Below are 27,915 nucleotides of genomic sequence, written 5' to 3'. Positions count from 1 at the left end.
TTATTTGAGCATAAGCTTTCGTGGGCTAAAACCCACTTCATCGGATGCATGCAGTGAAAATACAGTAGGAAGATGTGTGTGTGTACACACACACACACACACACAGAAAACATGAAAAAATGGGTGTTGCCATACCAACTCTAACGAGAGTAATTGATTTAGGTGAGCTATTATCAGCAGGAGAAAAAAACACTTTTGTAGTGATAATCAAGATGGCCCACTTCCAACAGTTGACAAGAAGGTGTGAGTAACAGTAGGGGAAATAATTAGCACGAGGAAACAGTTTTTACTTTGTGTAATGACCCATCCACTTCCAGTATTTAGTCAAGCCTAGACACCATTACATTAGTGTTTTTTTTTCTCCTGCTGATAATAGCTCACCTTAATCAATTACTCTCGTTATCGTGTGTATGGCAACACCCATTTTTTCATGTTCTCTGTGTGTATATATATTTTCCTACTGTATTTTCCACTGCATGCATCTGTTGAAGTGGGTTTTAGCCCACGAAAGCTTATGCTCAAATACATTTGTTAGTCTCTGAAGTGCCAAAAGTACACACTCCTGTGAGAAGAACGAGGAGTAACGCTGGGAGGTGCAAGCGCTTATGAACCTCTTGTGCAGTGGGAGAAGTACCTCAAGGGGCTTTAATAATAATCATCCCTAGTTCTTCTCTAGCTCTTTTCATCAGTACTTCTCAAAGTGCTTTACAAAAGAGGGCAGTATCATTATCTCCATTTTACAGGTGGGGAAACTGAGGCACAGGAGTGGGACATGACTTGCCTGAGGTCACCCAGCAGCACAAGTGATGACGTTTTACTCTCGTTATTTTCTGATTGCCAGAAAGAAAGGGGGCTGGGCCAGAGGCAGTTGAAAGTCTTTAGTTCACAAGCTCAAATTCAGGATGGTGCATCTGGCCTCTGTCACCCCAACCCTAGATCCACACGACTGGTACCTCGAAGATGCCTTTTTCCAGATAGCGATTGGCGCTGCCCACCGAAGGTATCTGAGATTTCAAGTGGACGAGTCCCATTACCAGCACAGGGAGTTGCTATTCGGCCTTTCCGCAGCCCCAAGAAGATTCTCAAAATGCCTAGCAGGAATGGCAGCTTATTTCAAGAAACAAGGACACACCAGCTTTTCCCATATGTAGACGACCGGCTCGTTCATGGACAGACAAGTGACCGTCTCCGTTCAGCTTTTCCCCTCCCTAGGTCAACGGAGAAAAGTCACTTTTGACTCTGACCCAAAGGACGGAGTTTATAGGAGCTACTCCACAACAGCACTGGCTTATCTACTGCAGGAGAGATTTCAAGCCATGCTAGGCCTGTCATCCCAAGGCGTCCCTGAGAACTCAGCTCAGGCGGCTAGGTCCCCGGCCTCCTGTACTTGCGTAGCTCAGCATGCCAGACTTCACCCTCGTTGTGTGCAAGGACGGCTGAAGTCTGTGTCGGCCAAGCGGGCACCACCAGGTTCTGTCAGTGCATAGTCCCCCCAAGAAGTGCTGTAATTAAACCGGTAGAGAGACCCTCTGAAAGACCCTCCTCCCACTCGGTTGGTGACAGATGCCTCCACAATGAGTTGGACGACCTTCAGATGTGAGGGGTGTGGAAGACTTCACGCAAATCCTGGAGCTAAGAACCATGCGTGGGGCAGGCACAGCTTGTCTCCTGCTCCTAAGAGGACTGACACGTCAAATCATGATGCACAATACATTGCAAGGTTAATGTGTCCCCTTGTCAAGCCATTGGCTCCATATTTCATCATTACATCAACCCACCTTTCCGGTGGCAATAACGTTGGCTAAAAGGGGAGGAGAGATACAAGGGCTGGTGGCAGGGCCCCGACACACAATTTATCATAGACTGGGTGTCTTTGAAATCTTTGATTGACAGCGATATCTGACTTTCCTTTAAATCAGGTTATCCACCTACCTGTTGGGTTTTTTCCCCAAACCACACTGTAGCCAAGGCAAGGCTAAGCTCCCACGCCCTAGATGTTCTGAGGACGCTCTCCTCCTACGTACATAGAACCAAGTCATTAGGGTGTCCTCTAAGCTATTCATAGCTTATGGGGACGAGGTGACAGGTCAGGCCATTTCCACATGGAGACTTTCTAGCTTGATCTTTGCTTGTATCAAGCTGGGCTATGAATTATCCAGTGTAGACCCTCCAGTGAGTGCAACAGCTCGCTCTCCGGGAGCACAAAAAAGGGTCTGGTGCTTCTTTAGGAAATGTTCCTGTACTGGATATATGTAGGGCAGCTACCTGGACTTCCGTGGGTATGCTGATCTGGCATTACAACGTAGGGGAAGAATCAAGATATGATGCTAACTTTGCTCGGGCTGTTGTACAACCACTGTGTAGGTAGACTACTGTGATCTAGGACGCTGATTGTGAGTCAGCAAAAATGGTGTGTGTATACACAAGAAATTGAAGCTGCAGCAGTTCTACCTTACGGTAGCTGTGGTACTTGGAGATGTGTTGTCCGTATATACTCCATGATCCTTCCCCACTACTACGGAGTCTAGATATATTCCGTATTAGCGAAGGAACTAAGGGGTGGTTGGGGTCACCCCCTATGTCCTCAGTTGGAAGCATGAGGACATTTGGGGTAGAGGCACAGCCCCCAACAGACACTGCTCGCTGAACAAATCTGAACTGGAGTACGCTGGGTATATGTGCACCAAGAGTGGAATGTGTGTCTGTCATATACGTGTGTGTGTGTGTATGTACACACACACACACACACACACACACACACACCCCGAAGAACCACAGTCATTGTAAGGTAAGTAATAATTTCCTTTAATCCCACTTCTGCCACCATCATTCTCTGTGACCGTTAGGCACGTCATTTCCACCTCTCTGCCTTCGTTTCCCCCAGGAAAGGAGGATGGGGCTGTGAGTGAGGGCGGTGCTCTGAAGATGTGAAGCTCTGTATCGTTACTAAGTAGCATTCTCACTGTAAAGGGCCCAGTGTCTCTCAGGTCTGTGCTCCCGTGGAGAGGCCACGTCTTGTGTTTTCTGCCCCCACTGCAGAGCGAGTATCGGAAACGTGGGTTCTCGGAGGTGGTCACCCCTAACATCTATAATGCCAAGCTGTGGGAGCTGTCTGGCCACTGGCAGCACTACAGCGACCACATGTTCTGCTTCCCGGTCGAGAACGAGACCTTCGCCCTCAAGCCAATGAACTGCCCTGGTCACTGGTGAGCGAGGCACCCAAGGTCTGCTGCAGGCTGGCTGTTCAGCTAGGGTAGTGGTTCTCAATCTGCGGCCCAATCAGCAGGGAGCTGTGGCCCGTGTGACCTCCTCAGGGCCATACAGGTAGCATTGAATGCGGCCCACATAACTCATTGTGGGCCACATAGGTTGAGAACCACTGGACTAGGGGGGTCTGTGATAGAGGCTGGAGAGAGTGGAGTCTAGTGGGTAGAGGGGTGGGGCTGGGAGTCAGGACTCCTGGGTTCTATTCCCAGCTCTGGGAGGGGAGTGGGGTCTAGTGAGTAGAACAGGGCTGACTGGGGATTGTCCTTGGTTTTTGCTTAGCACTGTACAATAGTTGCCTGTCGTTAAAATCTCAGGCACAAAATCGTAACGCCATTCGAATGGGAGGGGGAGGGGATACTTCTTAAAAACACGTATTTCAAATAAATCAACAGCCTGCCAACCCTGGGGTCTGGCCCAGAGGTCCAGTTTGGTTTGTTGATACCTAACAGCCCATGTTCAGCGTGGGCAGCACCCGGAGGGACCCCTCTTGCAGCTCTGTATCCATGGCACATTTAGGCCTTGGTCTCTACGTCCAGGCTGCCATGGAGGTGTCCAGCTGTGGTGTCTTGTCGAGCCCTGGCCACTCGCTCCCCACTGAGGCCCCTGACTGGCTGCTGGGTGGGAGTGGCTCTCTTCCCACCGGGGTCCTGGCTCTCCTGCCAGAGAAGCAGCAGCGGGGGCTGGATCGAGGGCAGCCCAGCAGCTCCCTTCCCTGTCAGGGCCTGCTGCTGCCCCAAAGAGTCCTCGGTGTGCTTCTCAGCGGGGCTTGGACGGGCTCCGATTTCCCTTCTTCCTCCATTCTGTCCCATCAGCCTGATGTTCGCTCACCGGCCCCGCTCCTGGCGGGAGCTGCCCCTCCGCCTGGCCGACTTCGGGGTGCTGCACCGGAACGAGTCCTCGAGGACCCTGACCGGCCTGACCCGGGTGCGGCGTTTCCAGCAGGACGACGCTCACATCTTCTGCACCCTGGGTCAGGTGAGCGCGTGGAGCTGGGTACCCCGAGGGGGGTGGGGTAGGGGATAATTAACAAACCATCCCTCCCTAAACGCCCTCCCTCCCTGGGATTGCCATCTCCTTGGGGACGGGCGCTGCCCTCCGTCCCGTCCCCCAAAGCTACTTGTGTGGTGTGTTCCTTTCCCAGCTGGAAGGCGAGATCAGCGGATGCCTGGATTTCCTGCAGGCCGTGTACTCCGTCTTCGGCTTCTCCTTCCGCTTCTATCTCTCCACGCGCCCAGAAGGGTTCCTGGGGGACGCTCATGTGTGGGAGCAGGCTGAGCAGGTGGGGAACACTTCCACTCTGCCACTGACTTTCCCTTGTGACCTTGGGCAAGTCACCTCATCTCTGTGTGCCTCAGTTCCCCTTGTCTGTAAGATGGGGATAACAGCACTTCCTTTGTCTGCCTGAGCTATTTAGAGACTCTCTCGCTCTGGGTTGGCGTGGCGCCCGGCACAGTGTGGGCCCTGGGCTTGGCTAGGCATCTGGCATGATGGGGCCCATATGTCGGCCAGGGCCTGTGCCCGTCCGGTGCAGCAGGGACCCTGATTTCAGTTTGGGATCTCTAGGCACAGCTGTAATAAATCCCTCTGCCCATTCGTTTGGCCGTGGTGTTTGCTCCCCACCACCAGGTTGCTGGTGCACCGTGGCTGTTGCTTGCTTACCCTGGCAAGTGGCGAGAGGCTGATGTGGTTGGGTCTGAGTGATTTGACAGCTCTGTTTTGTGTGGCACAGAGCAGCACTTGGGGGAGTTGCCTGGTACAGACCCTTGTGATTGGATCCACGTGCCACCTCTCACAGTACAGCGGCATTGAATACACCCGTGTGCTATAGCATCATCCACCAAGGCAGGGTCCACTTACCATGCAGAAGATGCTGCTCACGCGGTGATCACAGCTGGTCGGCAGGGTAGATGCTGGTGGCTTCTTGTCTCCTGCAGTGACTTTCAATATTGAATCAACCCTGTGACTAGCTGGCAGTGACCGTGTATCCAGGTGCGACCTGGGGCAAAAGGCATCTACTCACTTAACCCCTTTGTCTTCCAGCAACTGGAGAAAAGCCTGAATGATTTTGGGCAGCCTTGGGAGCTCAATCCAGGCGACGGGGCATTTTATGGGCCAAAGGTTAGTGAGCGCTCGATCCACCGTCAGTGGTTGGAGCCAGGACTCCTGGGTCCCGAGCCTGCCACCAACTTGCTTTGCCTTCTTGGGCCAGTCGTGTCCCTGCTTTCTGCCTCAGTTTCCCCACTTATAGCATGAGAGTAATGACTCGGATGTGAAGAGCAGGAGGGGCCATTTTGATTCTCTAGTCTGACTTCCTGCCTCGCACAGGCCAGAGAATTTGCCCAGCGATTCCGGCATCAACCCCAATGCTTGCGGCGAAGCGTAGAGCATTGGTGATCCTTGCCCTCCCTCGTGAGGCACAGAGATCTCAGGACGGAACGCACTGGGACTAGCTCGGTACAATTGTTTTACGAGGCTACACGAGCGTCTTAAAACGGACAGGCTCTAATTTTGATTAATTTACAAAACCGCTCAATTTGCAGAAGCTAATGCAGGGCCTGGAATTGGACCCATTCTTGTTTATACCCATTCCTCCCACCCCGAGTTCTAAAGGATCAGCAAACTGTGTGGGATTTAATCAAGGATGACTAAGGGCTTGGTCCTGCAAACGTGGACACACGTGAGTAACTTTACTCATGTGATTGGTGTGATTAACTTTACTGCTCAGGTGAGCTGTCCAGGTAACTCACCTGTGCAGGAATCTATTGGCCCCTCGGGGGAGTAGTTATCTGTGGAATGTGCCAGGAGCTGCAGGATTGGGCCCTCGGGCTGGGTCCACTCACGGGAGTAGTTATCTATGGAATGTGCCGGGAGCTGCAGGATTGGGCCCTCGGGCTGGGTCCACTCACGGGAGTAGTTATCTATGGAATGTGCCGGGAGCTGCAGGATTGGGCCCTCAGGCTGGGTCTACTCACGGGAGTAGTTATCTGTGGAATGTGCCAGGAGCTTCAGGATTGGGCCCTCGGGCTACTTCTACCTCAGCCATGATTTCCAAGATGCAAACACCGTGACTTTTGGACTTTCTGCCCTTGAAATAGACCTTGGTCTCTGTCCCCCTGGGCTCAGCTCAATGCTGTACAAGACTCCTCCATGAATCTTTGCAAACATGGCTCTCGAATGTGGAGTGTTGCAGGGTACAGGTGTCCTAACAAATAGCCATGTGCTAGGTGTTTCCTGGGACTTAATTGGCAGCCGGAGCTGAGACTGTAGCCTGGGGTTTTTGTCTGGGCTTATCCCTGCTGGTCAGGAAATACTCCCCCCAGAGATCAGTGCTGCTGCTGTAGCCATAAATAGCATGGAGGGGATAAAGTGGAATGACCTTTTTCCTGCACTGATAAGCCGAGTTGTATCCCCATGGAGACAGGGTTCTGTTTACAGTGCTGTCCCCACTTTGCAAGGTTCCTCAAGGAACCAAAACTCCGGGTCTGTTGGGAAATGAGTGACTCACACGTCTCCACGTGCTGTTTCAGATCGACATTCAGATCAAGGACGCCCTGGGCCGATACCATCAATGTGCCACCATTCAGCTGGACTTCCAAATGCCCATGAGGTTCGACCTGACGTACACCAGGTATAGCATGATCTAGGTGATGCTTGTCTATACAGATGGTTCGTTTGCAGCGAGCTGGGGTGTAAACCTACCCCGTGCTATCCTGCCGCTCGCTAGCCATCCGTGTAGATGGTGCTGCCGGGCACTAAAAAGTTTCCTAGTGCGCTTTGACCGACCTGCCTTTCAAAGCACAGTAGGAAACTTGTAGTGGACAGTAGCAATGGCTGCATGGACGCTTAGTGCGCAGCAGACTAGCCCAAGGTAGATTTACGCTCCCAGTTTGCCGCAAGCTAAGTGTTGTGTGGATGAGCCCTTAAACCCAAGATCCTGGCCAGTAAGGATCATGGGGTGGGGGTAGCTTCCCCAAGGGTTGGGGTCTTGATGTAGCCCCATGGTGGACGTGTGTTACGGCTCCCCCTCGGTGCCTGATCCCTAGAGGATATGAGTCTGGGGTGCCTTGGCTCATCAGATCAAGCTGCAGCAGTTCATGCTTTTAAGAACATAAGAATGGTCTATCTAGCCCAGTATCCTGTCTTCTGACAGCGGCCAATGCCAGGTGCTTCAGAAGGAATGAAAAGAACAGGGCGATTATTGAGTGATCCATCCCCTGTCATCCTGTCCTAACTTCCTGCATTCAGAGGTTTAGGGACACCCAGAGCCTGGGGTTGCATCTGTGACCATCTTGGCTAATAGCCATTGATGGACCTAGTCTCCAGGAACTTATCTAGTTCTTATATACTTTTGGCCTTCACAACCTCCCCTGGCCATGACTTCCCCAGGTTGACTGTGTGTTGTGTGAAGAAATACTTTCTTTTGTTTGTTTTTAAACCTGCTGCCTATTAATTTCATTTGATGACCCCTGGCTCTTGTGTTAGGAGAAGGAGTAAATAACACTTCCTTATTCACTTTCTCCACACCAGTCATGATTGTATAGACCTCTATCATATCCCCCCCAAGTCGTCTCTTTTCTAAGATGAACAGTCCCAGTCTTTCTTGACTGCTGGTGCACATGGAGTGGATATTTTCAGAAAACTAAACACGACTCCAAGATCTCTTTCTTGAGTGGTAACAGCTAATTTAGACACCATCATTTTGTATGTAGAGTTGGGATTATGTTTTTCTAATGTGCGTTACGTTGCATTTATCAACATTGAATTTCGTCTGCCGTTTTGTCGCCCGGTTTTGTGAGATCCCTTTGTAACTCTTCAGTCTGCTTTGGACTTACCTATCTTAAGTTCTTTTGTATAGTCTGCAAACGTTGCCACCTCACTGTTTACCCCTTTTTCCAGATCATTTATGAATATGTTGAACAGCACTGGTCCAGTACAGATCCCTGCGGGACCCTGCTATTTACTTCTCTCCACTCTAAAAACTGGCCCTTTATTCCTACCCTTTGTTTCCTAATTTTTAACCAGTTACTGATCCACGAGAGGACCTTGCCCCCTTCTCCCATGACAGCTTACTTTGCATCAGAGCCTTTGGTGAGGGACTTTGTCAAAGGCTTTCTGAACATCCAGAGGTCCGGCTTCAGTTCCTGGTGTGTCAGCCAAGATGCCGGCCATCACGTTAGCAAAACAAGCAGGGACCTAAAGGAGATGGGAAGATATTTGCTGGGTTCCCAGTCTCCCTGAGCCCCCTTCAACGAGTCAAGCCGGAGAGTTTTAATAATCACCAGTGGATGATAGAACCCTAGTCCTGGCCAAATCTTGCCAATAGAAGCTACATTCTGAATCCCCCCTGCGTTTTCATCTGGTTCTGTTGTTGTTAGAAACATAGGGCTGGAAGGCATCTTCTGGGTCATTGAGTCCAGACCTCTGCTGTCGCAGGCAACCCCCTCCTATCACCCCATTCACGAACAAGTCAAGCTCTAGCTTCTAACTAGTTAGGCCCTTTGTCCCCCCTCCCCGCCCCCCGTCTCCCCCCCTCCCCCCGCCCCTGCCTCTTGTGGGAAACTGGTCCAGTCCCTCCCTCCTCTGAAGGCTAGAAACCTTCCCCTCATTTCCAGCTTCACTTTATTCTTGGCTAGTTTTGTTCCCATTTTTCTTCACTTCCCATTTAATGCTCTGTTGCCATGTGCTGTTCAACAGCTGTCGGGTTCCGCACCAGAGATGGCCGCATTTCAGTGGCCCTGTATGGCGCACCGTAGGTATGTAAAGCCGAGTGGATATGGTGCTGTGGGATCCTTGGGGTGAAAAGCCCCCTATAAATATCAGTTTTCTCTTCCTGCAATTCCAGGGAACGTGTCCGGGGTAGTCAGCAGAGAGGGGAAATTTAGGCCATGTGGTTTTCATAAACACTCAGTGTTGGCCTCACCCTGCTCCTATTGACGTTAGTGACAAAATTCCTGCTGACGGCCCCAGGAGCAGAGCTCAGCCAGCACTGGGAATTTTGGAGAATCCCACTTCAGAAACCTGGAGTCCTTAACTGAAGATCTGACTGCACCTAGGACATTTTGCAAGAGTTGAAGTGTTAACCCTGGTCTCCTGGCCACGTCCCAGAAAAGCTGACGCATTCGACCTGCCTCAGAACTTCACATTTCACATTAGCTGGAAATTAATTCACTTCCTCTTTCGAACGAGGAACAAAATGATATTTGGCAAATTGTGGTGTAACTGTCTTGCCCTAGAGGTGGCTGCATTTCCGCGGTGGGCAAGCGGGTGATCTCACGTTTCCATGCCCTTTGGAGTGTTCAGAGGCACAGCTCCTGCTCACGTCAATGAGAACTGCGCCTGTAAAAACCCCAGGAGTGGCTGAGGGGGAACAGGAACCTCATCCACGTCTGGAGTCACTTTGTTGCTATAGCAACTCTGAGTGGCATCTCCATCAAATGTAAACACATTGCAGGTAGAGTCAGCCCCAGAACTCTTACTTCCTTCTCCTCCTCTTCTGTCACGTCAGGCCCTGGGGAAGGGGCCTGCTTGTCACTCTGTACCTTCAGTGCCCGTTGACCGCTTCCCATGATCCTTTTCACCCACAGCAAAGATGGCAGCACGTCCGAGAGGCCGGTGATGATCCACCGGGCGGTGCTGGGCTCCGTGGAGAGGATGCTGGCCGTCCTGGCTGAGAACTACGGCCGGAAGTGGTGAGGACAGTTGCGCTAGCTCCTAACCCTGCGTTGGGAACCCCTTGCTCTACGGTTCCTTCCCAGCTGTCCCCTTCCGCTGCGACTGTCCAGTGAAGAGCCACCAGGGCGGGGCGGATACGTGGTTCTGGGGGGCCTTTTACTGTTAGGAGTCAGGAAGAGAAGCCAGGTAGCCAGATGCCCAGGGCTCACCCTTCGGGCTGCAGCATGATCTTGTGCACAGAGCAGAGGGCTGGAGTCCTAGGTTCTGCTCCCAGCTCCGTGTGACGTTGGGCAAGTCGCTTAAGCATTAGAGGTCTGTGCTTTTGGATGCACTGGTGTCGGGCTCAGTCCCTGCACACAAGCTGGCCGGGGCTGCCGGCGCATTCGTGACCCATCCTGCATTGGCCCCGGAAGATGGACAAAGCTCGGGTGAGCGGGAATGCCCAGCCGGGGGAGGGGGAGGAGGAGGAGAGGGCTCTTGTGTAATGAAGCGAAGGGAACTCAGCCTCTTCCTCGCTTTGCAGGCCTCTGTGGCTGTCCCCGTTCCAAGTCATGGTGATCCCGGTCGGACCCGATGCGGAGGTTTATGCCCATGAGGTGAGTGGCGAGATCCAGGCCCGACCTGCGCCGTCCGTGGCTGGGATCTCTGACGCGTGTCTGTCTGTGTCTCAGGTGCGCGAGACGTTCCACCAGGCGGGGTTCATGGCGGACGTCGATGCCGACTGGAGTACCACGCTGAACCGGAAAATCCGGAAGGCTCAACTGGTTCAGTACAACTTCCAGCTGGGTAAGCGTGAGGGTGTGAGGCGGGGCTTCCCAAAATAACCACGTCCCACCCGTCCCTGAAGGCGCGCTCGGGGCGTAGGAAAGCTGGATTGCGCTTCCCCTGAACACCTGCTCCCTGGTGCAACAGGTGCTCGTCACAGGAGATGATTTCTGTCCCTCGTCAGCCCTCTTGCTAAGGCACTACTATTAACAGCAGGACTGGGAACACTGGGCCAGAGGGTGTTCCTCCCACTGCCGCCTGTTTGAGCCGGGGTGGAGGGGCTCTCATGCGCAGGTTCCCCCTCCCTCATGGGACGGTGGAGGGGGATGCAGCCGTTTCCATGGCAACATCTGTCACTCGCACTCCCCCAGAATTCACTCACGTGCTTCCAGGATCTGGGTTGGAGGAGGCTGAGACTGGGGCCGCGGGGCAGGGAGCACTCGACCTTCCCCTCCCATCAGCCCCGTGGCGAATACGCCAGAGGAGTAACCGCTCCCGGCTGGGTTTTCTCGTCCGCGGCGTCTCCCCCGGCTGGGTGCGTCAACCTCGTGGGAGGGCCCGGCGCACAGGCTGCAGGTGCACAGCCCTGCCCTCATAGGGAGCTGTGGGGAAAGGGGCAGACTGTACTCGACCCCTGAGGGTCCTTTCCTTGCCCTCCCAACGTCCCTTGGGGAGTGGGGACAGATGCAAAGGCAACTAAGCCAACCTCCCCCTAGTTCCGCAGAGGCAATGACTAGCACAGGTGGAGTGAGTTATAGGATCTACCACAGACCTTGGACTAGGTGTATTACGGTAGCACCTGGAGGCCCCAACTCAGAGCAACCCATAGGCTGCTCGAACTCAGATCAAGGTTCCACCATGCTGGGCGCTGCTCATAGGGACAGACACAATCCCTGCCCCAAAGAGCTCATGGCCTTACTAGATCAAGGAAGGATTATTCTCCCTGTTTTATAAAGGAGGGAAATGAGGCCTGGAGAGATTAGGGGTATCTGTGGCAGAGCCGGGATTTGAACTCCTGAATCCCAACCCAGTGCTTTAGCCACTAGGCCACCTATGCCCTTCCCCTGCGCTGGCTGGATTCTCCAGCCCTTCCCCTTTCATCTGACCCCTTTACGCTCTTTCGGCCCCAGTCTGTTACTCTGGCACCAACAGGCACAGGTGAAGTGACTAATAGTGACCTTGAACTAGGTGTATTACGGTAGGGCCTACAAGCCGTGACCCCGAGGCTGCTCTAACTCATGCCCTGCTGCCCATCGCCCTCGGGAAGCAGGGCCTGGTTGTAGTCTAGTGCGTTCTGGCCATATTCCCGATCTGGCCCCTATATGGGAGCAGGAAGGGTGCCGAGCCCTTATACCAGCTCTGCACCAGGGAGGATTCTCAGGGGGTATTTCCACCCCCTTACACAGCTCTGGTGGCACGACGAAGAATCAGGCCCGGCGAGCGTAATGCCTGTCCTGTTAGCCTGTTTCCGCCTGAGGCCTCGAATCACTCTGCATAGACGACTGGGACCTTTGTAAGATGAGGCTATAGCTGCTTCCAGGGAGAGGATAGGACTTGCCCAAGACCACAGAAGGGAGGATGAGGGAGCCAGGGGATATGAGGCAACAATGTCTGGCTCCCAGCCCTATGCTCTGGCCACAGGCTGCAGCGAGCGTGAGATCCCGAGAGAGGAAAGTGTAATGGGGAAGGGGAGATGAGTTGGAACCCCAAACCCACTGACCTCAGTGGTCAGTGACTGTAAAGTTTCTCAGGCCCCGTTCCCTTGCTCAGCCGTGAGTGGCCGGCTGACAGAGCCCCGGCTGTTCACTCATCTAGTTCTCTGCGGTCACGCAGAGCTCTCGCCTAGCATGTGTAGAAGTGCTTGGGGCGAGATGTGGGATACTGGGCATGCTTTGCTTGGCACAGGCTGGGGTGGCTGGGAGCTGGTCAAACTGCTGGCAGGAAACCCAGTTCCAGCTCTCCGCACCCTGCTCATGTAACGTATTTGTCTCCTATAGTGAGTTTGGCAGAGATGAGAATAGAACATAGAACCCAGGAGTCCTGCCTGCCCCTCCCGGGCTGTAACTCTGAATAGTAGGGGAATTCAGATAGCGAGGGGCTGGACGGATTGAGGTTGGTGTCCGGTTAATAATAATCCCTAGCTCTTATCATCTGGAGAGCGTGCAACGTACTTTACAACGTGCTTTACAAAGGAAGTCCGTATCATTAGCCTGTTTTACAGATGGGGAAACTGAGGCCCGGGAGGGGGGAGTGACTTGCCCAAGTTCACCCAACAGGCCAGTGGCAGAGCTGGGCTGGAACCCAGCTCTCCTGAGGTCTGGTCACGCTACAGGCCTATATCGGTATAAGTACGTCGCTCAGGGGTGTGTAAAATCCACACCCCATAGCAACGTAGTTATCCCACCTAGCCCCCCCGTGTAGACAGCCCTCTGTTGGCGGGGAGCTTCTCCCGTTAACACAGCTACCGCCTCGCGGGAGGTGGGTTAACTACGCCGACGGGAGAGCTCTGTCCCGTCCGCGTAGAGCATCTTCATTAAAGTGCCACAGCTACACTTGTGCAGTGTGTGAAGTGTAGACCTGTCCCGAGGCCTGTGCTTGCTCCACTAGGCCACTTAGACTCCAACCCCAAGGACCTTTAGGTTGTCTGAGCTGTCTAAGGGGTTTGAACACCCAACCAATGGGAGCTGAGTGTCCAAAGCCCTCAGGTAGCTTTTTAAATCTTCATCTCCATCTAGTTCACTCCTGATACTGCCGGTTTCCCCATTGCCCTTCGCTCAGCTGGGACGAGACAGGCTGACAGGGCAGTTTCCCTTTGGTTTCTAGTCGGTTTCACTCCGTCAAGGCTGCAGTGCTTGGGTTGCAGACATTTGCGGGGGGGGGGAAGAATGTTTCAGATCCAGGCCTTTGCTTTGAATGGACCCAGATGCACCGTCCTGGCCCCAAAGGACCAAGAAAAATGGGGAACCTTTTGCTTAGTCAGAGCCAGTTGGGCTGCTTGTGACTTGTCGCGGTCCCATTAAAAATAGACAGTTCTGCCTCCCCCTGCCCCATGTTAGTGACTCAGTGAACTCTGCCTGGTTGGGATGCAGCTGGTGGACAATTGCTCTCAGGAGAATTTACCAGGTGGCAAGAAGAGTGGTTGCACGGCTAGGATGCACCATGTGGATCTCTGGCTGGGGTCTCGTCCACCTCCGCCCCCCAGGGGGTTAGCAACTGGAGGGAGGCCAAGCGGCCCTGCAACCGGCCCCGTCAGGGAGCCCAAAGGGGAGCTTAATTCTGCCTTTGGACAGTGCGCGGCTCTCCTAGCACCGAGGGTCTGCCTCTGGGGTAGAGGAGAGGGACCTTAGAAAAGGCTCAAGGAGATGGAAAATGGCTTGGCCTGGAAGCTGGCCGGGGCAGAGATGTCTCTCCTGGGTTTGCAAAGGGCCTAGCAAGCTCTTGGGTGCTGCTAATCGCCGGTGGAACAGTGTCCCGAGGGCAGGGACGGAAGCAGCGTGGCCTGGGCCATGTTACGAAAGCCCTCACCAAGGCTCTGTGGGAAAGGGCCCCGTGCTGGCTTGGTGGTGAACTGGGATCAGCTCGGCTTCCTGTCCCAAAAGCTTGTGATTCAGCCCATCTGTTAGCCTGGTGTTTTGGGGAAGTTCGGCTGAGCTCCGTGTCCGGGCTCGGTTAGGAGTTGAAAGCCCTTTGTGCGGTGGGATGGGGGCGACTTTCCCCAGCCCTGGATTTGTGGCGGGGGTCGGGGTGACTCATGCCTATAGTCTGTGACAGCTGTTCTTTCTTCCTCAAAACTCCGCATCCCTCTTGCTGTCTAAACAAACCCAAACGGCTCCGTGTCCCAGCTGATCCTGCTGGGGCCTGGGCTCGGGTAACACTCGAGTCCAGGAAACCCGGGCGTCTCCTGGGTACACCGAACTCGGCAGCCGCAGCCTTCCGCAGAGCCTGGCGGGAGGAGATAACGCGCCGGGCTCCCTTGTCGCTTCGGCTGCTCTGGGTCCGGAGATGAGCTCCAGGTAACGCTGGCTTAGCTCCCCGCTGCCTCCATCTGCCACAGGCGGATTAGCAGCGGCCAAAGCAACAAGGATCTCGCTCGGCCTCCGGTGAGGAGCGGCTTTGTGTGCAGCCCTGGGGAGCGTGGGACGCCAGCGATTGTCCCCCCCCACCCACACATGCTGTCCTGTCCACGTGCCTCAGCCCTGCCCTGCAGGGACCCCCCTAGGGCAGAGGGGAGGGTGGGGGTCAGTCTTGGCCTCTCTGCTGGGGCTGCTGACCCAGGGTTGGGGCGACAGGCGATGTCATCGATGGCCTTTGAATGCACCCGCCCCCATTCCCCACGGGCAGGCTGTAGCACGGCTCTCCTTGGGCGCCGTTCCGCCGCGTAGCCTGGGCTGATGGCCACAGCCCTCCTGCTTCGCTTCCTGGCGGGCGCTGGAGCAGAGCCAGGGAAGACCCAGTGGCCTGTCCCCCTTCAGCAATGCACAGGGGGGCTGGGTCCCTGCCCTCCCCTGCTCTCTGCCTGTGGGGGAGATTGATGCTGCTGAGGGCTTTGCTGGGTCTCGCTGGGTGCCTTGATGCCCCTCGCCACCCACTGTAGGGTCTTGCGTTGAGCTTTGCATGCAGGGGTGTTTCCCAAGGGGTGTGCTGGGCTGGGGCGGAAGCGGTGTCCCCTACTTCTGGCCCCGGTTCTCCCCCGCCTCAGCCTCGCCATCTCTCTCTTGCAGTGGTCGGCAGGAAGGAGCTTTCCAGCCGCACGGTGAACGTCCGCACCCGCGACTCCAGGCAGCACGGGGAACACGGCCTGCAGGAGGCGCTGCTCAGGCTGCGGGAGCTGCGGGATGCCCGGCTCAGGAACGCCGAGGAGCTGTTCTGAGCCGGTCCCTGCCGGGTGTGTCGTGGGCTCGTCTCTCTGGGGGAAGCAGGCGGTGATGAGCGGCCGCCTGTCTGAGTCGGTGATGGAGCTGGCAAGCCAGGCGGTAGTGGCCTGGTGCGTAGGTTGGGTTGGGCGTCAGGCCTCTGTGACTAACCCTTGCCACTGGTTCGGTGCCACTCCTGGCACAGGGAGGCGACGCCAGCTGCTCTCCAGATGTTGGTCACCCTCTGACGTCCCCAAGTGTGCGGCCTCCCAGCAGAGTCGGCACAGACCCTACCGGAGCTGCATTCCCCACCTCCAGACAAAGGGCAAGAGCCGCTTTAGGGGCTGGCAGCTATTGAGAGGGCCGCCCCCCACCAGGTGAGAGGGGGAGAGGAAATGCACTCTGATGCTGTAACGTGGCAGGGGCCGGATCCCTCTGTCCGGAGAAAGATGGTTCCTGGAACCCGCGGGCCCGGCCTGCTGGCTCCCGTCACTCACTCAGCCTTGCTCTCGCGGACTCGGATCCCCGGGACTGATTAAAATGTGTTTTCAAGTCAAGGCAGCATCACTAGTGGTGGCTACCGGCACCAATCGTACCCTGGTCATGGTGCTGAGCTGCTGGTGACGGGTGCCCCCCGGGGGCGAGTGCAGCAGCTGATGGCTGACTCTCCCTGCAACTGAAGCTTTGGGGTCCCTGTTACGTGAGGGTGGGAGCAGCTAGTGGCTTTTCATTGGAGGATCTCCAAGTGCTTCACGCACAGTCAGTTGCCCCGGTGAGGTAGGTCCGTAGCAACATCCCTGTTCCCCCTGGGAGGCTGTGCTGTCTAGTGGGAGGTACTGGAACCATTAGGGCTCAGGGTGAAATCGCTGTGGGGAGCAGAGTCCCCCACATCTGCTACCGGCGGGGTTTCTGCCCCTTCCTCTGCAGCATCTGGCGTTGGCCACTGTCCCAAGGCAGGACACTTGGTAGGGGGTCCTCAGTTCTCTTCCAGCCTCGTGATTCGTGTGCTCCAGTGAACTGGGAGGCAGGACACCTGGGTTCTCTTCCCAGCTTTGCTGCTGGGTGATGGGCCAGTTGCTTCTCTTCTCTCTCTGCCTGCCTTTCCCTGCCACGTGTGAGCCCTTCAGAGCTGGTGCTCTCTTAGGAGGTATGTGAGCAGCACCTGGTGCAGCGGGGGCCTGAGCAATAGCAGATGGGGAAACTGAGGCACAGAGTTAAATAGTGGCTTTTTGCCCCCACAGCACCCATTTGATGAGAGCACGGGAACCTGTGCCAAGCCGGGAACAGAATCCCAGTCTGCGATAACCCCCTGCCCCTGTGCTAACCAGTAAGCAGTGCCCCCTGCCTTGCCCTCCTTTCGAATGTGGGGTCATGCAGAGATGGGCCTTTGGATTTACTGGGTGGGGAGAGAAACGAGCTCTCCTGCACATGCCACCCGTCGAAGGCTGGATTGTGCAACCCCAGGTCATGGTGCTGAATACTTCCTCACACGACTGTCCTCAGTAGCTGCTCACTGGCATGAGTAACGGTTGCACAACACTGCCCCTGGTAGGATGATGCCCTTCCTCATCTGTGGCTGCTGATGGTGCACTTAAGTGCGAACGTGCCTTGCTCAATCGAGCCCCAGATAACGTCTGGTCTGGGAGCTAGCGAACAAAAGCCGGTGCAGCCAGGGTGGCTGAATGAGTAATGGAGCGGGGCGGGGTGGGGGGCAGCCTTCAGGCTCCAGGCTGACTGGTGCATGGGTCTCTTGAACTAAGCAGGGTTAGGGTGGGACAGGACTTGCAGGGGAGACCTCAGAAACTCATGGGGCAGGTACTGTCCCTTTGTTGTGTTTGTACAGCACCTGGCACCAGGAGCTTGGAGACCCTACAATAATACAAATAAATCATCATCCTCCTAACACGTCGTCCGTCCCAACAGGATCTTTAAGTCACTTCACAAACCACCGATGCAGCCAGTTCTGGGGTGGAACATGGGATGCTATATCTAACCTGCCGCGCAAGGGGAGACAAGGTGGAGGAGGGGAATATCTTTTACTGGACCAACTCCTGTTGGTGGGAGAGACAAGCTTAGGAGTGACACCACGCTCTTCTTCAGGTCTGGGGAAGGTACTTAGCCCTGGTCTACACTTGGGGGAGTCGACCTGAGATACGCAACTTGTTGGCGTATCTTAGGTCGACTTACCTGGCCGTGAGAATGGCGGCGAGTTGACCGCTGCCGTTCCCGTGTCGACTCCGCTTCCGCCTCTCGCGAGCTGGAGTTCCGGAGTCGACGGGGAGCGTGTTCAGGGATCGATTTATCCGCGTCTACACGAGACGCGATAAATCGATCCTCGATAGATCGATCACTACCTGCCGATCCTTGGTGTCATAGCTGAATGCAAGATGGAACGGATAGTTTAGCATAAGTAGTTAGCACATATCCTAAAGGACCATCCAAGGTAGAGTGGCCAGTTAACACCCCTGTAGTCATAGGACAAAGGGGGGTTAGTGGATTACAGATTGTTGTAATAAACCATAAATCCAGTGTCTGTTCAGTCCATGCTTTGTAGTGACTAGCAGAGTTATGGATTTAAGCTCTCAGGTTCGTCTTTTGAAAGAGTTGTGCAGATTTTCTTTGAGAGGTCGGATTTAGAGGGATAATTTTGTGACAACTGTTCACTCACACGTGCTTTTCTTTTATCGTTTTCCCCCATGAGTTCATTCGAGAGCGCTGTGATTGTCTGGTTTCACCCCGATAGCTGTTTTGGGGCCATTTAGTGCACTGGATGAGGAACGCCACATGTTGTGATAGGCACGTGTGGGACCCATGGATCTTGACAGGTGTGTTGGGGGGGGGGGATTGATTGATTGCTCATGGTGTCTGTGGAGATGTGTCTGCAGGTTTTGCATCTGTTCTAGCACCAGCTGTGGGTGAACACCTGCGAGGAAAGAGCCGCTCATGGATCTGTCGACAGTTACTCAGAATCAGTGTTGGGGTCTGTTCTGGTGCCCATCCCTGCAGTATCTGAGCACCTCAGTCTGTAATAGATTTATCTTCCCAGCCCCCCCGGTGGGGGAGGGCCATGCTGTTATCCCCATCGGGCAACTGAAGCACAGAGAGAGATGCCTGTGGTCGTGGCAGAACGGGGAACCGCATCCTAGACACATTCAGGCTGGAAATGAGGGTAATTAACCTTGGGAACCACTTCCCGAGGGTTGTGGTGGATTCTCCATCAGTGTGTCAATGGAGATGGGAAAAGGATCTGCCCCAGTTCTAACAGGAATTAGGTGGGGGCAGGTCCCTGGCCTGGGTTCTGTAGGAGGTCAGACTAGACAATCACAACGCTCCCTTCTGGCCTTGGAGAAACCCCTCTGTCCTAGGCTCCCCACCACTAGGCCATGCTCCACACCGGACCACCCCGCTTGTAGAGTGGGAGGCTGCGGTTTTGTTTTTTAAAAGACCAAGCTGGGGCCTCTGGCTCCAGTGTGGCATTTGCTCCACACACGTGTTGGTTGCAACAGGGCCTGACCGATATTTCAACACACTGGATTTAAAAAAAAAAAAAAGCAACAAAAAACCCTGTTTGAGTTCTTTCAAAATGCAGAGCTGAAGTCCTCCATGAGTCTCCTTAGTAACACCCCTGGCCCGTGTGGCTGCCAGTTTCCTGTAACCCTATCCCTACCTCCTGAGGTGCCCTGTTCTAGAGGGGGGTGTACAATGCTTCTTTGTAAAGCTTAGAACATCCGATAAGTTTGACTCACTTGCCAGGCCTGCCGTGACTCAACCAAAACCTCTGTTGAAAGCCCTCCGAGCAACCTGAGCTTATCTGTCCCCTGCATGGAGTGCATCTTGACAAGAGTTTCTCACGGTGAATTGTCTTTCACCAGACACTGACGTACTGCGGTTGGCATCTTGATACCACTTGGCAACTTGACTGGTCGCAGTAACGGTGGTGCTGATGAGCTTGTGTTATGAAAGATACCAGGATGCTTTCCAAAACGGAGAGACCCCCAGCTGAAAATGCAGCCACCTCTAGGGCGGAACGGGGTAGCTGTCTAACGGCGTGCAGCAACATTGGCAGCGAAGGACCCCGATTGAAAAATAGAGGGAGGCCGAGTGTAGGGAGCAGCATTTGAATTGGGCGATTTATGAAGAGTGCCAGGGGATTTTTAATAACCTGGAGTGGTCAGCAACTAGGTTCTGGGCCTGGTTTTCATTTACATCACTGTGGCAGAGTACGAGGCCTTAGTCTCATTGAGAATCAGACCAGATTCCATGCAGCCACTTAAAACTGGACAAGGCGGCCTGTCTCTTTTAGGTACACATGTGGCCCCCATCACTGATGTGTTTATCCTCACAACCCCTCTGGCAGGCAGGGCCGTGCGATTATCCCTGTGGGGCAGGTGGGAAACTGAGGCACGGAGAGACTAAACGGCTTGTCCAAAGTCACACAGGGAGAGGGAATTGGTTCCAGAACAGAGAATTAAACGTGGGTCTCCCACATTTTGGGCTAGTGCCCTAAGCGCTGGCCCATCCTTCCCCCCCTTTACTGCCTGTGCCACCTTGTAGCATGGCAGTGTGCTGAAAAACAGTTGTCCCATCCTTCCCCAGAGCTGGCTGTATTTCCGTGGAGGATGGGAATCGCTGGCTGGTTTGGAGTGGCGGTTGAATTTGGCCCTGCGGTGTAGGGTGGAAAAGTTCAGGGTAGACCTGAGAAGTTCTAACTATCCTGTTTCGGGCCCCGCATTTCTCCCATTGTTTGTTGTGCTCATGACGCCCCGCTTCTTCCTGGCAGGGAGCCGAGACACCCAAGGAACGGTCTCTCCTGCACTCATTCCACGGCAGCCCGTGGCAGACATACCATCGCTGTGAGCTTTCCCTCTGGCAGGAGGCCTGTGGAGGGAGACTGGCAACTGGGTCTGGGGGGGGGGTTGTGTGTTAAAGCCGTTCGAGACTGGCCCGGGAGTCGTCACACAAGCCTTGCTCAGCCCCAGACTCTTGCACCGGTGCTCTCGGCTGGAGGGGTGCCGCTCGTGCCACCCCAGTGCTTAGCCCTGGGGGAAAGTTCCCCTGGGCAACCTCGCTCCGTGGAGTGGGTACAGCACAGAGAAGGCCTGTCCCTACTTTGCCCATCTTGTTAGATGAGTCAGTGTCATTCCCCCCCACCACCACCATCTTGCAGATGGGCACAGCTGGGGCAGTGAGCTTAGAACACCCGGCCTCTAGTGCCCGGCCGCTTCTGCCCTGCTGGTGGAGAGCGGAGGTGGCTGTCCAGACAGTAGGGATGGATGCCACACGCTGGATTGGTGCCCGTCCCCATTTCCCCAGTAGACCCCTGAATCCCCGAACCACTTCGCCATCCGCTTTGCAAACTACTTTACCCAGCCCGGGCTCTATTCTACTGTCCATGATTGGCATAGTCCCTCACTCCTGCTTCATGCTAGCCGGTTTAGTTGAGGGTAAACACGGATAACCCGGAGCTGACCCGCGTCTCAGTTGGAGAATATGGCGTTTAAGCGCGGCTCCTTTAAGGAGTGTTTGCTCGCTTCTGCTCCCCTGGGAGAAGCCGATCCCGGCTGTGCACCATCACTTCGGACAGGGCAGCAAGTGCCAAAAATGTGTTGTAATAGCACTGCCTGTTCCCCCCCCCCCATGACATCTTCGCCTCAGCCCCTTTCCAAAGCAGGCCATCTCCGCACCCCCTTTGTGCCCACCAGGTCCCTGCCTGGCTGGGAACCGCAACAAGGTTAATGGGACCACTGCCCCCCCTCCACTACATTGCTTAGGGCCAGGGGGGTCATTGATGGACGGGCACCCCAACGGGGCCTCTGGCAAATGCAGCCAGCTGGAGGTAAGTGTTATGATGGGGGTACAGAGGGGACAGCGAGCCCCAGCGAGAGGAAGTGACTGGCTCCAGTGAGTCAGGGGCAGAGCTGGATTCCAGCCCAGTGCCTTCACCACACCCGTCCTCAAAGAGCAGCTAGTTTCAACAGGTATGACTGGTCTTGCCTGGCTTGGCAGCCCCCAGCCCCTAGTCCTAATCCCCGGAACTAGCCAGCCCCTGACGGAACAGGGTTTCCTCGACGGGGCTCGCAGGTCTGGCAATCGCTGCACATCCAGGCTGCGCTGACTCTGCCTGCGGGAATGAAAGAGGGGAAAACATTTCTGGAGCCAAGGCTGCTGGCTGGGCGTAACCTCCATTCCCACTGCCTTTCCCAGTTGGCTGGTTTGCCGTGAAGGCATGGGCTGGGAGTGCAGCCCTGCCACCTCCTTCCTGGCAGTTGCATTACAATTATAGAGCACTTGGAAAATAATTCTTCCCCTGAGCTAGATGGGTCCGAGCCAAATCCCTCTGTTGCTCAGACCCAACCATTTCCCATCTCCATCTCCGACAACACCTGTCCCTCTTTACAGGGTAATGCTTGGCAGGAGCGGTCAGAACCCCACTTTCCAGATTCGGGGGGAGGAAGGGAAACTGAGGTACAAAGAAGAGGAAGTGATTGGTCCCCAGTCCAGTGGTGGAGCTGGAAATGCAGCCTGCGTCCTTCCCCCGGCACACAGCCCAGACACCGCCCCAGGCTTTTCCAGCTGCGGGCTGTCCATTACCGGAGCCGCTCCGCTGAAGGCTGAGGGGGTGGTTTGGCTCATGGCTGACGGTTAAATGGGATTATAAAACCCAGCCGGTACTTTCCCAGGGTCGGCAGTCACTTCCCTCCCTGATGGAGAAATAATGGGTGACTCATGAGGGTCGTGCACCTTGTCGTGTCCCCCCAGTGTGGGAGGGGGGAGCGCTTTGCATAGGTGGACCGACCCCACAAGGTGCAGGCTGATGGAGAACTAGGCCCTGAGAACCAGGCCCAATGATTCTAGCTAAATCCTACTCTGTGGCCTAGAGGAGCAGACCTCCCGGTGGTTCCAGGGGCTGCAGGATCCCCGAATCTCTTCTCCTGGTTGACAGAGAACATTTCCTGCTTTCAGGGCTGCCCGAGGGAGGCAGTTTGGGGGGCTCCCTGTGTGAAAGGGCCCCCAATCTGAGCAGCGTTCACTCGTGGGGTCGCTGCGCCGCTTGGGTTTGGCCCATCTTAGGAAGGGAGTGGCCAGGCCAAACCCGAGTGGGCTGGGCGGCGTGGAATAGGGCTGCTTTCCCGGAAACTTTCTCTGAGTGTAGCCACAGAACCCACCTACTCTACGCTGATCTTTGCAAGAGGAACCCAGGGTCAGGGCGGTGCTCTGCGGGGCAGGGACAGTGTGTCTTTTGGTTCTGGTTGTACAGCGCCTAGCGCGTGGCCCATGTCTGGGATGCGAGGCAGTGGTGGAGTGAATAGGGGAGACAATCGGGCCCTCCTTCCTGGCCTATAAGTGTGTATGTGGCACCTTTTTGCATGGGGATGCAGAGCGAGCCACCCCGCGCTCTCCCGCCAGCGGTGACACCTACTTGGCGGGGCTGGGCCTGGTTCCCCGCTCCAGGCGTTGCAACCTGGTGCACGGGGCCAGATGGTGCCGTGTCCCTGTGCATCAGGCCGCTTAGATTTGGCCCGGCTTCCCCCTCTGTCATGGTGGAGGAGTGGCCAAAGCTGAGCGGCGCTATGACCCTGGCGCAAGGTTGACACTTCCGCAGCAGGGAGCTGCCAGGGGAGCGCAGGGCGGGGTCACTCGCCAGCCTCGCCCCACCCCCCAGGGCCAGGATTAAGGTTGCATTGCCTGGGTGGGTGGAGGATGGTCTTGCCTTCTCGGGCATTGTCCTCCCATTTGCAAACTACCACGACTGGGAGACATGACTCTAATACACCTAATAAATCACATGTGGCGGCACCACCACCCATGGGCACGTTAGTGACCGGCCCAGAGGGTTCAGATTTTAAAACCTTTGAAATCAACCAGATTCCACTGGGCCAGAGTAAATCCGGAGGTGCGCCCCGGCGTGCAGGGGCACGAGTGACTGGATTTACACCAGTGTAACTGACATCCGTGTCTGGGCTTTGTACCCTGTGCACGGGGATGGTAACAGGGAAATGTCCTGTACGGTTTATCGGCTCCGAGAATGAGCAGCTGAATAGAGATTCGGTCCTTCCAGGCAAGCGTTTCATTGCAATTGGTCATGGTTTTATTACTGTCCGCATTAGCGCTTGGCCACCCAGTGGGTTAATCCAGATTCATGACTGTGCTTTAATTTCACACCCTCCCTTAATCTGAATTAACTGTCAAGTGTAGACAAGCTCTTCGGAGCACCTAGAGGCACCTGCTAAGATCAGGGCTCCATTGTGAGGGCTTGTCTGTGCAGCACCCGGCACAATCTAATTAGGCCAGGCGGACAAAGAGTGGGAGGGGAAGTGACTTGTCTCAGGTGGCCCAACAGGTGAGTGGCAGAGTCTTCTGTGTCTCCACTATGCCGTAAACTCCGGGCCACCCCTTGTCCTCTGTCTCGCGCGTGATTTTACAGGCCCAGGCCCACAAGCTAGGGCAGGCAGTCAAGGGCTTGGGGCGCTCAGGTATGTCAGGATCAGCCCCTACATCACCTTCTAGCCAGAGACTTCGGCTGCTTCTCCCAGGCCCTGATTCTCCACCTGCCCCGCTCCTGGAGGCGTCACTCACACCTGTGCCGCATGTGCTTCGGACGCTCCCACCGGCCTGCGCGGAGGACACGGGGGTGAAATCCCAGCACCTCTGCCTGTGGTCGCGTTTTGCATGCTCTTTGCCCAGGTATCCGTGACTCCAGCAGGAGTTGGGCACTGAGAATCCAACCTGCAGCTGCTCTGTGCTTGGCTGAGTTCCACGCTGTGAGATTTCGCTCCCCTCCCAGACGGGTCCGACGTGCCTGAACAAACCTTCGAACCCAGCACGCATCTTCTGAGCACGTCATTTTGTTAGTTTTGCTTTGGAAAGACAGGAGGTATCGATCACTGAGGATAGCATGACAGTGGCCTTTTTGTAGCGCTCTCCATGTGCTGTTAATAATTCTGTAGTGTCCTTCATCCAAGGATCTCAAACCGCCCTTGCCGTGTTTCCCTCTAGCTGGAGCACGGCCTAGGGGATAGAGCAATTTGGGTTCTCAGCTCTGGCAATGGCCTGCTCGGTGACCATGGGCAAGTCACTGCCTCGCTGTGTGCCTCAGTTTCCCCATCTGTGCACAGGGGCTAATGATACTGACCTCCTTTGTAAAGTGCTTTAAGATCTGATGATGTAAGAGCTAGATATTATTAAAGTAAGTGTGACTGTGATACCCACTTTCAGATCCCTTTGCACTGCCCGAGTAGTATAAAGGAGAATCAGGTTATGTTTGATTGCAGACGAGAAAAGTGCTTTGAGATCTACTGGTGGAAAGCCCGAGGTAAGAACCAGGGATGATTATTTTATTAATGCTGGCCAATCAGTTTAATTGCACGCATTGCAAGCAATCCCAACAGCACTGTCTAGTTAGGCGAGTCAGCGTCACCATCGCTGGTTTGCAACTGGGGAAACTGAGGCCTGGAGTTGGGGAAGTGACTGGCGCCTGGATCCCATGCAGGAAGGCAGAGGAAGAACTGGCCTGCCTGGCTCGTAGTCTGGTAATGCTGCCATGATTCAGGTGAGAGGATCTGGCATCACAGCTGCTGTGACTAGCTTCAGCCGGGCATACCTGTGGGATGAGGTTTGAACCCGGGGCCACCTCCAGGGGTTTCTTCCAAACACAATACAGAGGGTAAGTCTGAACTTCTGGATCCGCCACCTGCTTGCTGTCACCAAGCTGCTCTGTGCCTCAGTTTCCCCCAACTGTTGAACAGGGATAACCATTACAAACAGAGCTGAGCTGTACTTGGTGTGAAGAAGCAACTGACATTCTGAGGAGTTCGTGGTGGAAAAAGGCTTAGGGTTAGAGCTTGGGCTGGGGACTTGCGTTCTATTCCTGGCTCGGCCACTGACTTACTGAGTGACCGTGAAAGAGTCTCTTCCCTGTTCTGTGCCTCAGTTTCCCCACCTGTAACATGGAGGATGAGGAGCGTTGTGTGTTGGGCGTAACAGCTCCAGTCATGGACCCAGGACTCCATTGTTGTGCTAGCCACTGTACAGACACAGAGCCACCCGGGGACCATTCAGTGCATGTTTCGTAAGGCCCTGTCTCTTCCTGGGTGGATGTACAGCTCCTGGCACATTGAGGCCTCCAAACGCGAATCATGGGAGGGCCAGCCGGATTCCTTTCCCTTTGCCGTGCCCCGTAGTCCAGCAATGCTGGAGCCTTTGGTTGTTGCTGGGCCACCTTGGTTTCTCTGCGCTCACTTTATCCAGCTGGGGGTTATTTGCATTTAGACTTGCGGGAGCCTGCGACCAGCCAGTCCAGCCGGAAGCAATTTATTTATGAAATTCCTGAGGTGGGAGCAGGAAGCGCGGGCAGGTTGTGGAGCTGCTGTTTGAGCTAAGGGCCACAGAGATATTTAGCAGGTGATAATGCAAACCGCAGCCCAAGACGGGGGAACCTGGAGTGAGTGGGGCCAGATAAGTATCTGAGAGAGTGACCGCATCAAGGCACAGGGAGGACTAAAGTATTTAGACACCTCACAGAATTTACAAACGCCCCACAGTTGGGTGCCTGACTCCCCTTGACTATCAAAGGGAGTTGGGCACCTTGTAAATCCACTAGGCACCTTAGTACCCAAGGGGGGCCGTTCGTTCTGATGCTGTGCACTTAGGACACTGGAGAAGCTGGAGGCAGGCAGAGATGAAGGGAGGCCGGGGGGGTTGTAGGGCAAACCTCCTCCACAGTCACCCTGCAGCAGCAGCTCTTGTCCCCGGGGAACTGGGCCCGGCTCCCTGCTCCAGCCGTTGTGACCTGGCACGGGGGGAGTCACAGCCACACTTAGGTTTGGCTCGGCTGCCCCTCCATGACAGAGGTCACCAGGTCACAACTCCACTTGGTTTGGGGGGCCCTCTCAAAGGGGGGGGGGGGAGCAAAGGCCCCCACCCACCAGGTGTCCCAGGCAGTTCGTGATGGGGAAAGTCTTGTGGCTAGAGCACTGGATTAGACTCAGGAGACCTGGGCTCTGTTCCCAGCTCTGCCACTGACTGACTGTGTGGCCGTAGGAAAGTCACAACCCTGCTCTGTGCCTCAGTTTCCCCACCTGTATAATGGGGAATGACGGTCCTTATTTGTCCTGTGGTAGCCCCGTCAGAGCCTTGGTCGTGGCCGGGGACCCGCTACTGTGCCAGGCACTGAACAAACGCAGAAACCCAAGGGGCTCATTTAACTCCTCTTTCCGAAGACCCTGCCTCTTCCTATTGATTCCAATCCACCCTTGGGTGCCTTTGTGGAAGGGGTGTTTGGATAAACACAAGTGACTTGGCTCAGTACGGGGGTTGGGGGAACTCTGGCTTCTGCTGGGCAGGAGTCAGACCAGATGATCTAATGGGCCCTTCTGGCCATAAACTCTGAAGAGGCCTCAGTTGTTGTAAACTCTTTGGGGCAGGCCGCAGGGACTGTCATTTTGTTCTGTGTCCGTCCTGCACCTTGCACCATGGGGTCCTGGGGCCGTCACTGGGGCTGGCAGGTGGGATCGTAATGCACAGAACAGGTGACACTGTCTGAGGAATGAGGATCATGAAGCTTGGCTGAATTCAAATGTTTATTTTTTAGAATTTCAACGGCTACTATCAAGATTCATTTTTAACCCTTTTCTTGTAGGTTTTTATCAGTTTAAATTTTCATCGTTGCAGGAAATTTGTGGGGGCGACGGGGGGGGTCAGGCTATCCTGTAATGACAGTGAACGCTTTATAAACTGTTAACAGAGCTTGAAAACCTCCCCGGGCAAAACGGTTACGGTAAATACCCGTAAATCCACCCGCCGTGCCTGTCTTTACTGTTCATCCGCTGGCCCATTGGTAAGAACCCTAATGCAAAAATCAAAGCCGCTGGGCTTTGACTGGTAAGTTCACAAACAGCATTTTTCTTACTTTGCCTGTCACTTGTTATCCATGGAAACGTGGGTTTGTGTGTGCGGCGAAATCCGTCTTTACCGACATTTACCGTAAAAAACCAAAATCGAATCCTTCCAAGCTAAGTATCATTATGGAGGGCACCCGTGTGGGACAAACGCCCCTGGCATTTGCCTGCCAGTGTGCTGGGACACGTGGTTGATAATGGGGATCATATATGAGCTACGCATGACACACGCAGAGATGGGAGATGAAGCGTGTCAGTCATTTAGGCTTCTGCTCTTCCCATATGGGAGGACTGGCCGCTTGTTGGCTTGTTGCCGTGTAAGATTATCTCAGACGGAAACCTCTTTATGTTTTGGGGTATTTTCTTAGTGATTTAGGAAGCTGTGTGCACTGCAGGGCGTGACGGCTGACGTCAACCCCATGACTCAACTCTGTCAGCCTGAGAGTATATTACAGGCTCCG

The 27,915-nt window shown here is 54.8% G+C and overlaps 1 protein-coding gene across 2 annotated transcripts in view; it reads left to right on the top strand.

Moving 5' to 3' along the window:
* The window catches only part of TARS2 (threonyl-tRNA synthetase 2, mitochondrial), a 29,737-nt gene extending 13,623 nt beyond the window's left edge, over positions 1 to 16,114 (top strand). Inside the window, exons 10-18 of one of the 2 annotated variants that reach the window (XM_034756431.1) lie at positions 3,040 to 3,206; positions 4,080 to 4,242; positions 4,409 to 4,546; positions 5,308 to 5,385; positions 6,795 to 6,895; positions 9,852 to 9,956; positions 10,463 to 10,535; positions 10,611 to 10,725; positions 15,426 to 16,114. In XM_034756431.1, coding sequence (XP_034612322.1) covers positions 3,040 to 3,206; positions 4,080 to 4,242; positions 4,409 to 4,546; positions 5,308 to 5,385; positions 6,795 to 6,895; positions 9,852 to 9,956; positions 10,463 to 10,535; positions 10,611 to 10,725; positions 15,426 to 15,574 — 1,089 coding nt within the window. In that variant the 3' untranslated portion in view covers positions 15,575 to 16,114. The remainder of the gene's footprint in view (positions 1 to 3,039; positions 3,207 to 4,079; positions 4,243 to 4,408; positions 4,547 to 5,307; positions 5,386 to 6,794; positions 6,896 to 9,851; positions 9,957 to 10,462; positions 10,536 to 10,610; positions 10,726 to 15,425) is intronic. The other variant, XM_034756432.1, reaches the window with a different exon arrangement.
* Positions 16,115 to 27,915: the final 11,801 nt, after the last annotated feature.

Source organism: Trachemys scripta, chromosome 24, assembly GCF_013100865.1.
Source record: "Trachemys scripta elegans isolate TJP31775 chromosome 24, CAS_Tse_1.0, whole genome shotgun sequence".
Classification (NCBI taxonomy): Eukaryota; Metazoa; Chordata; order Testudines; family Emydidae; genus Trachemys; species Trachemys scripta.
This window is presented reverse-complemented; position numbering and strand designations above follow the sequence as displayed.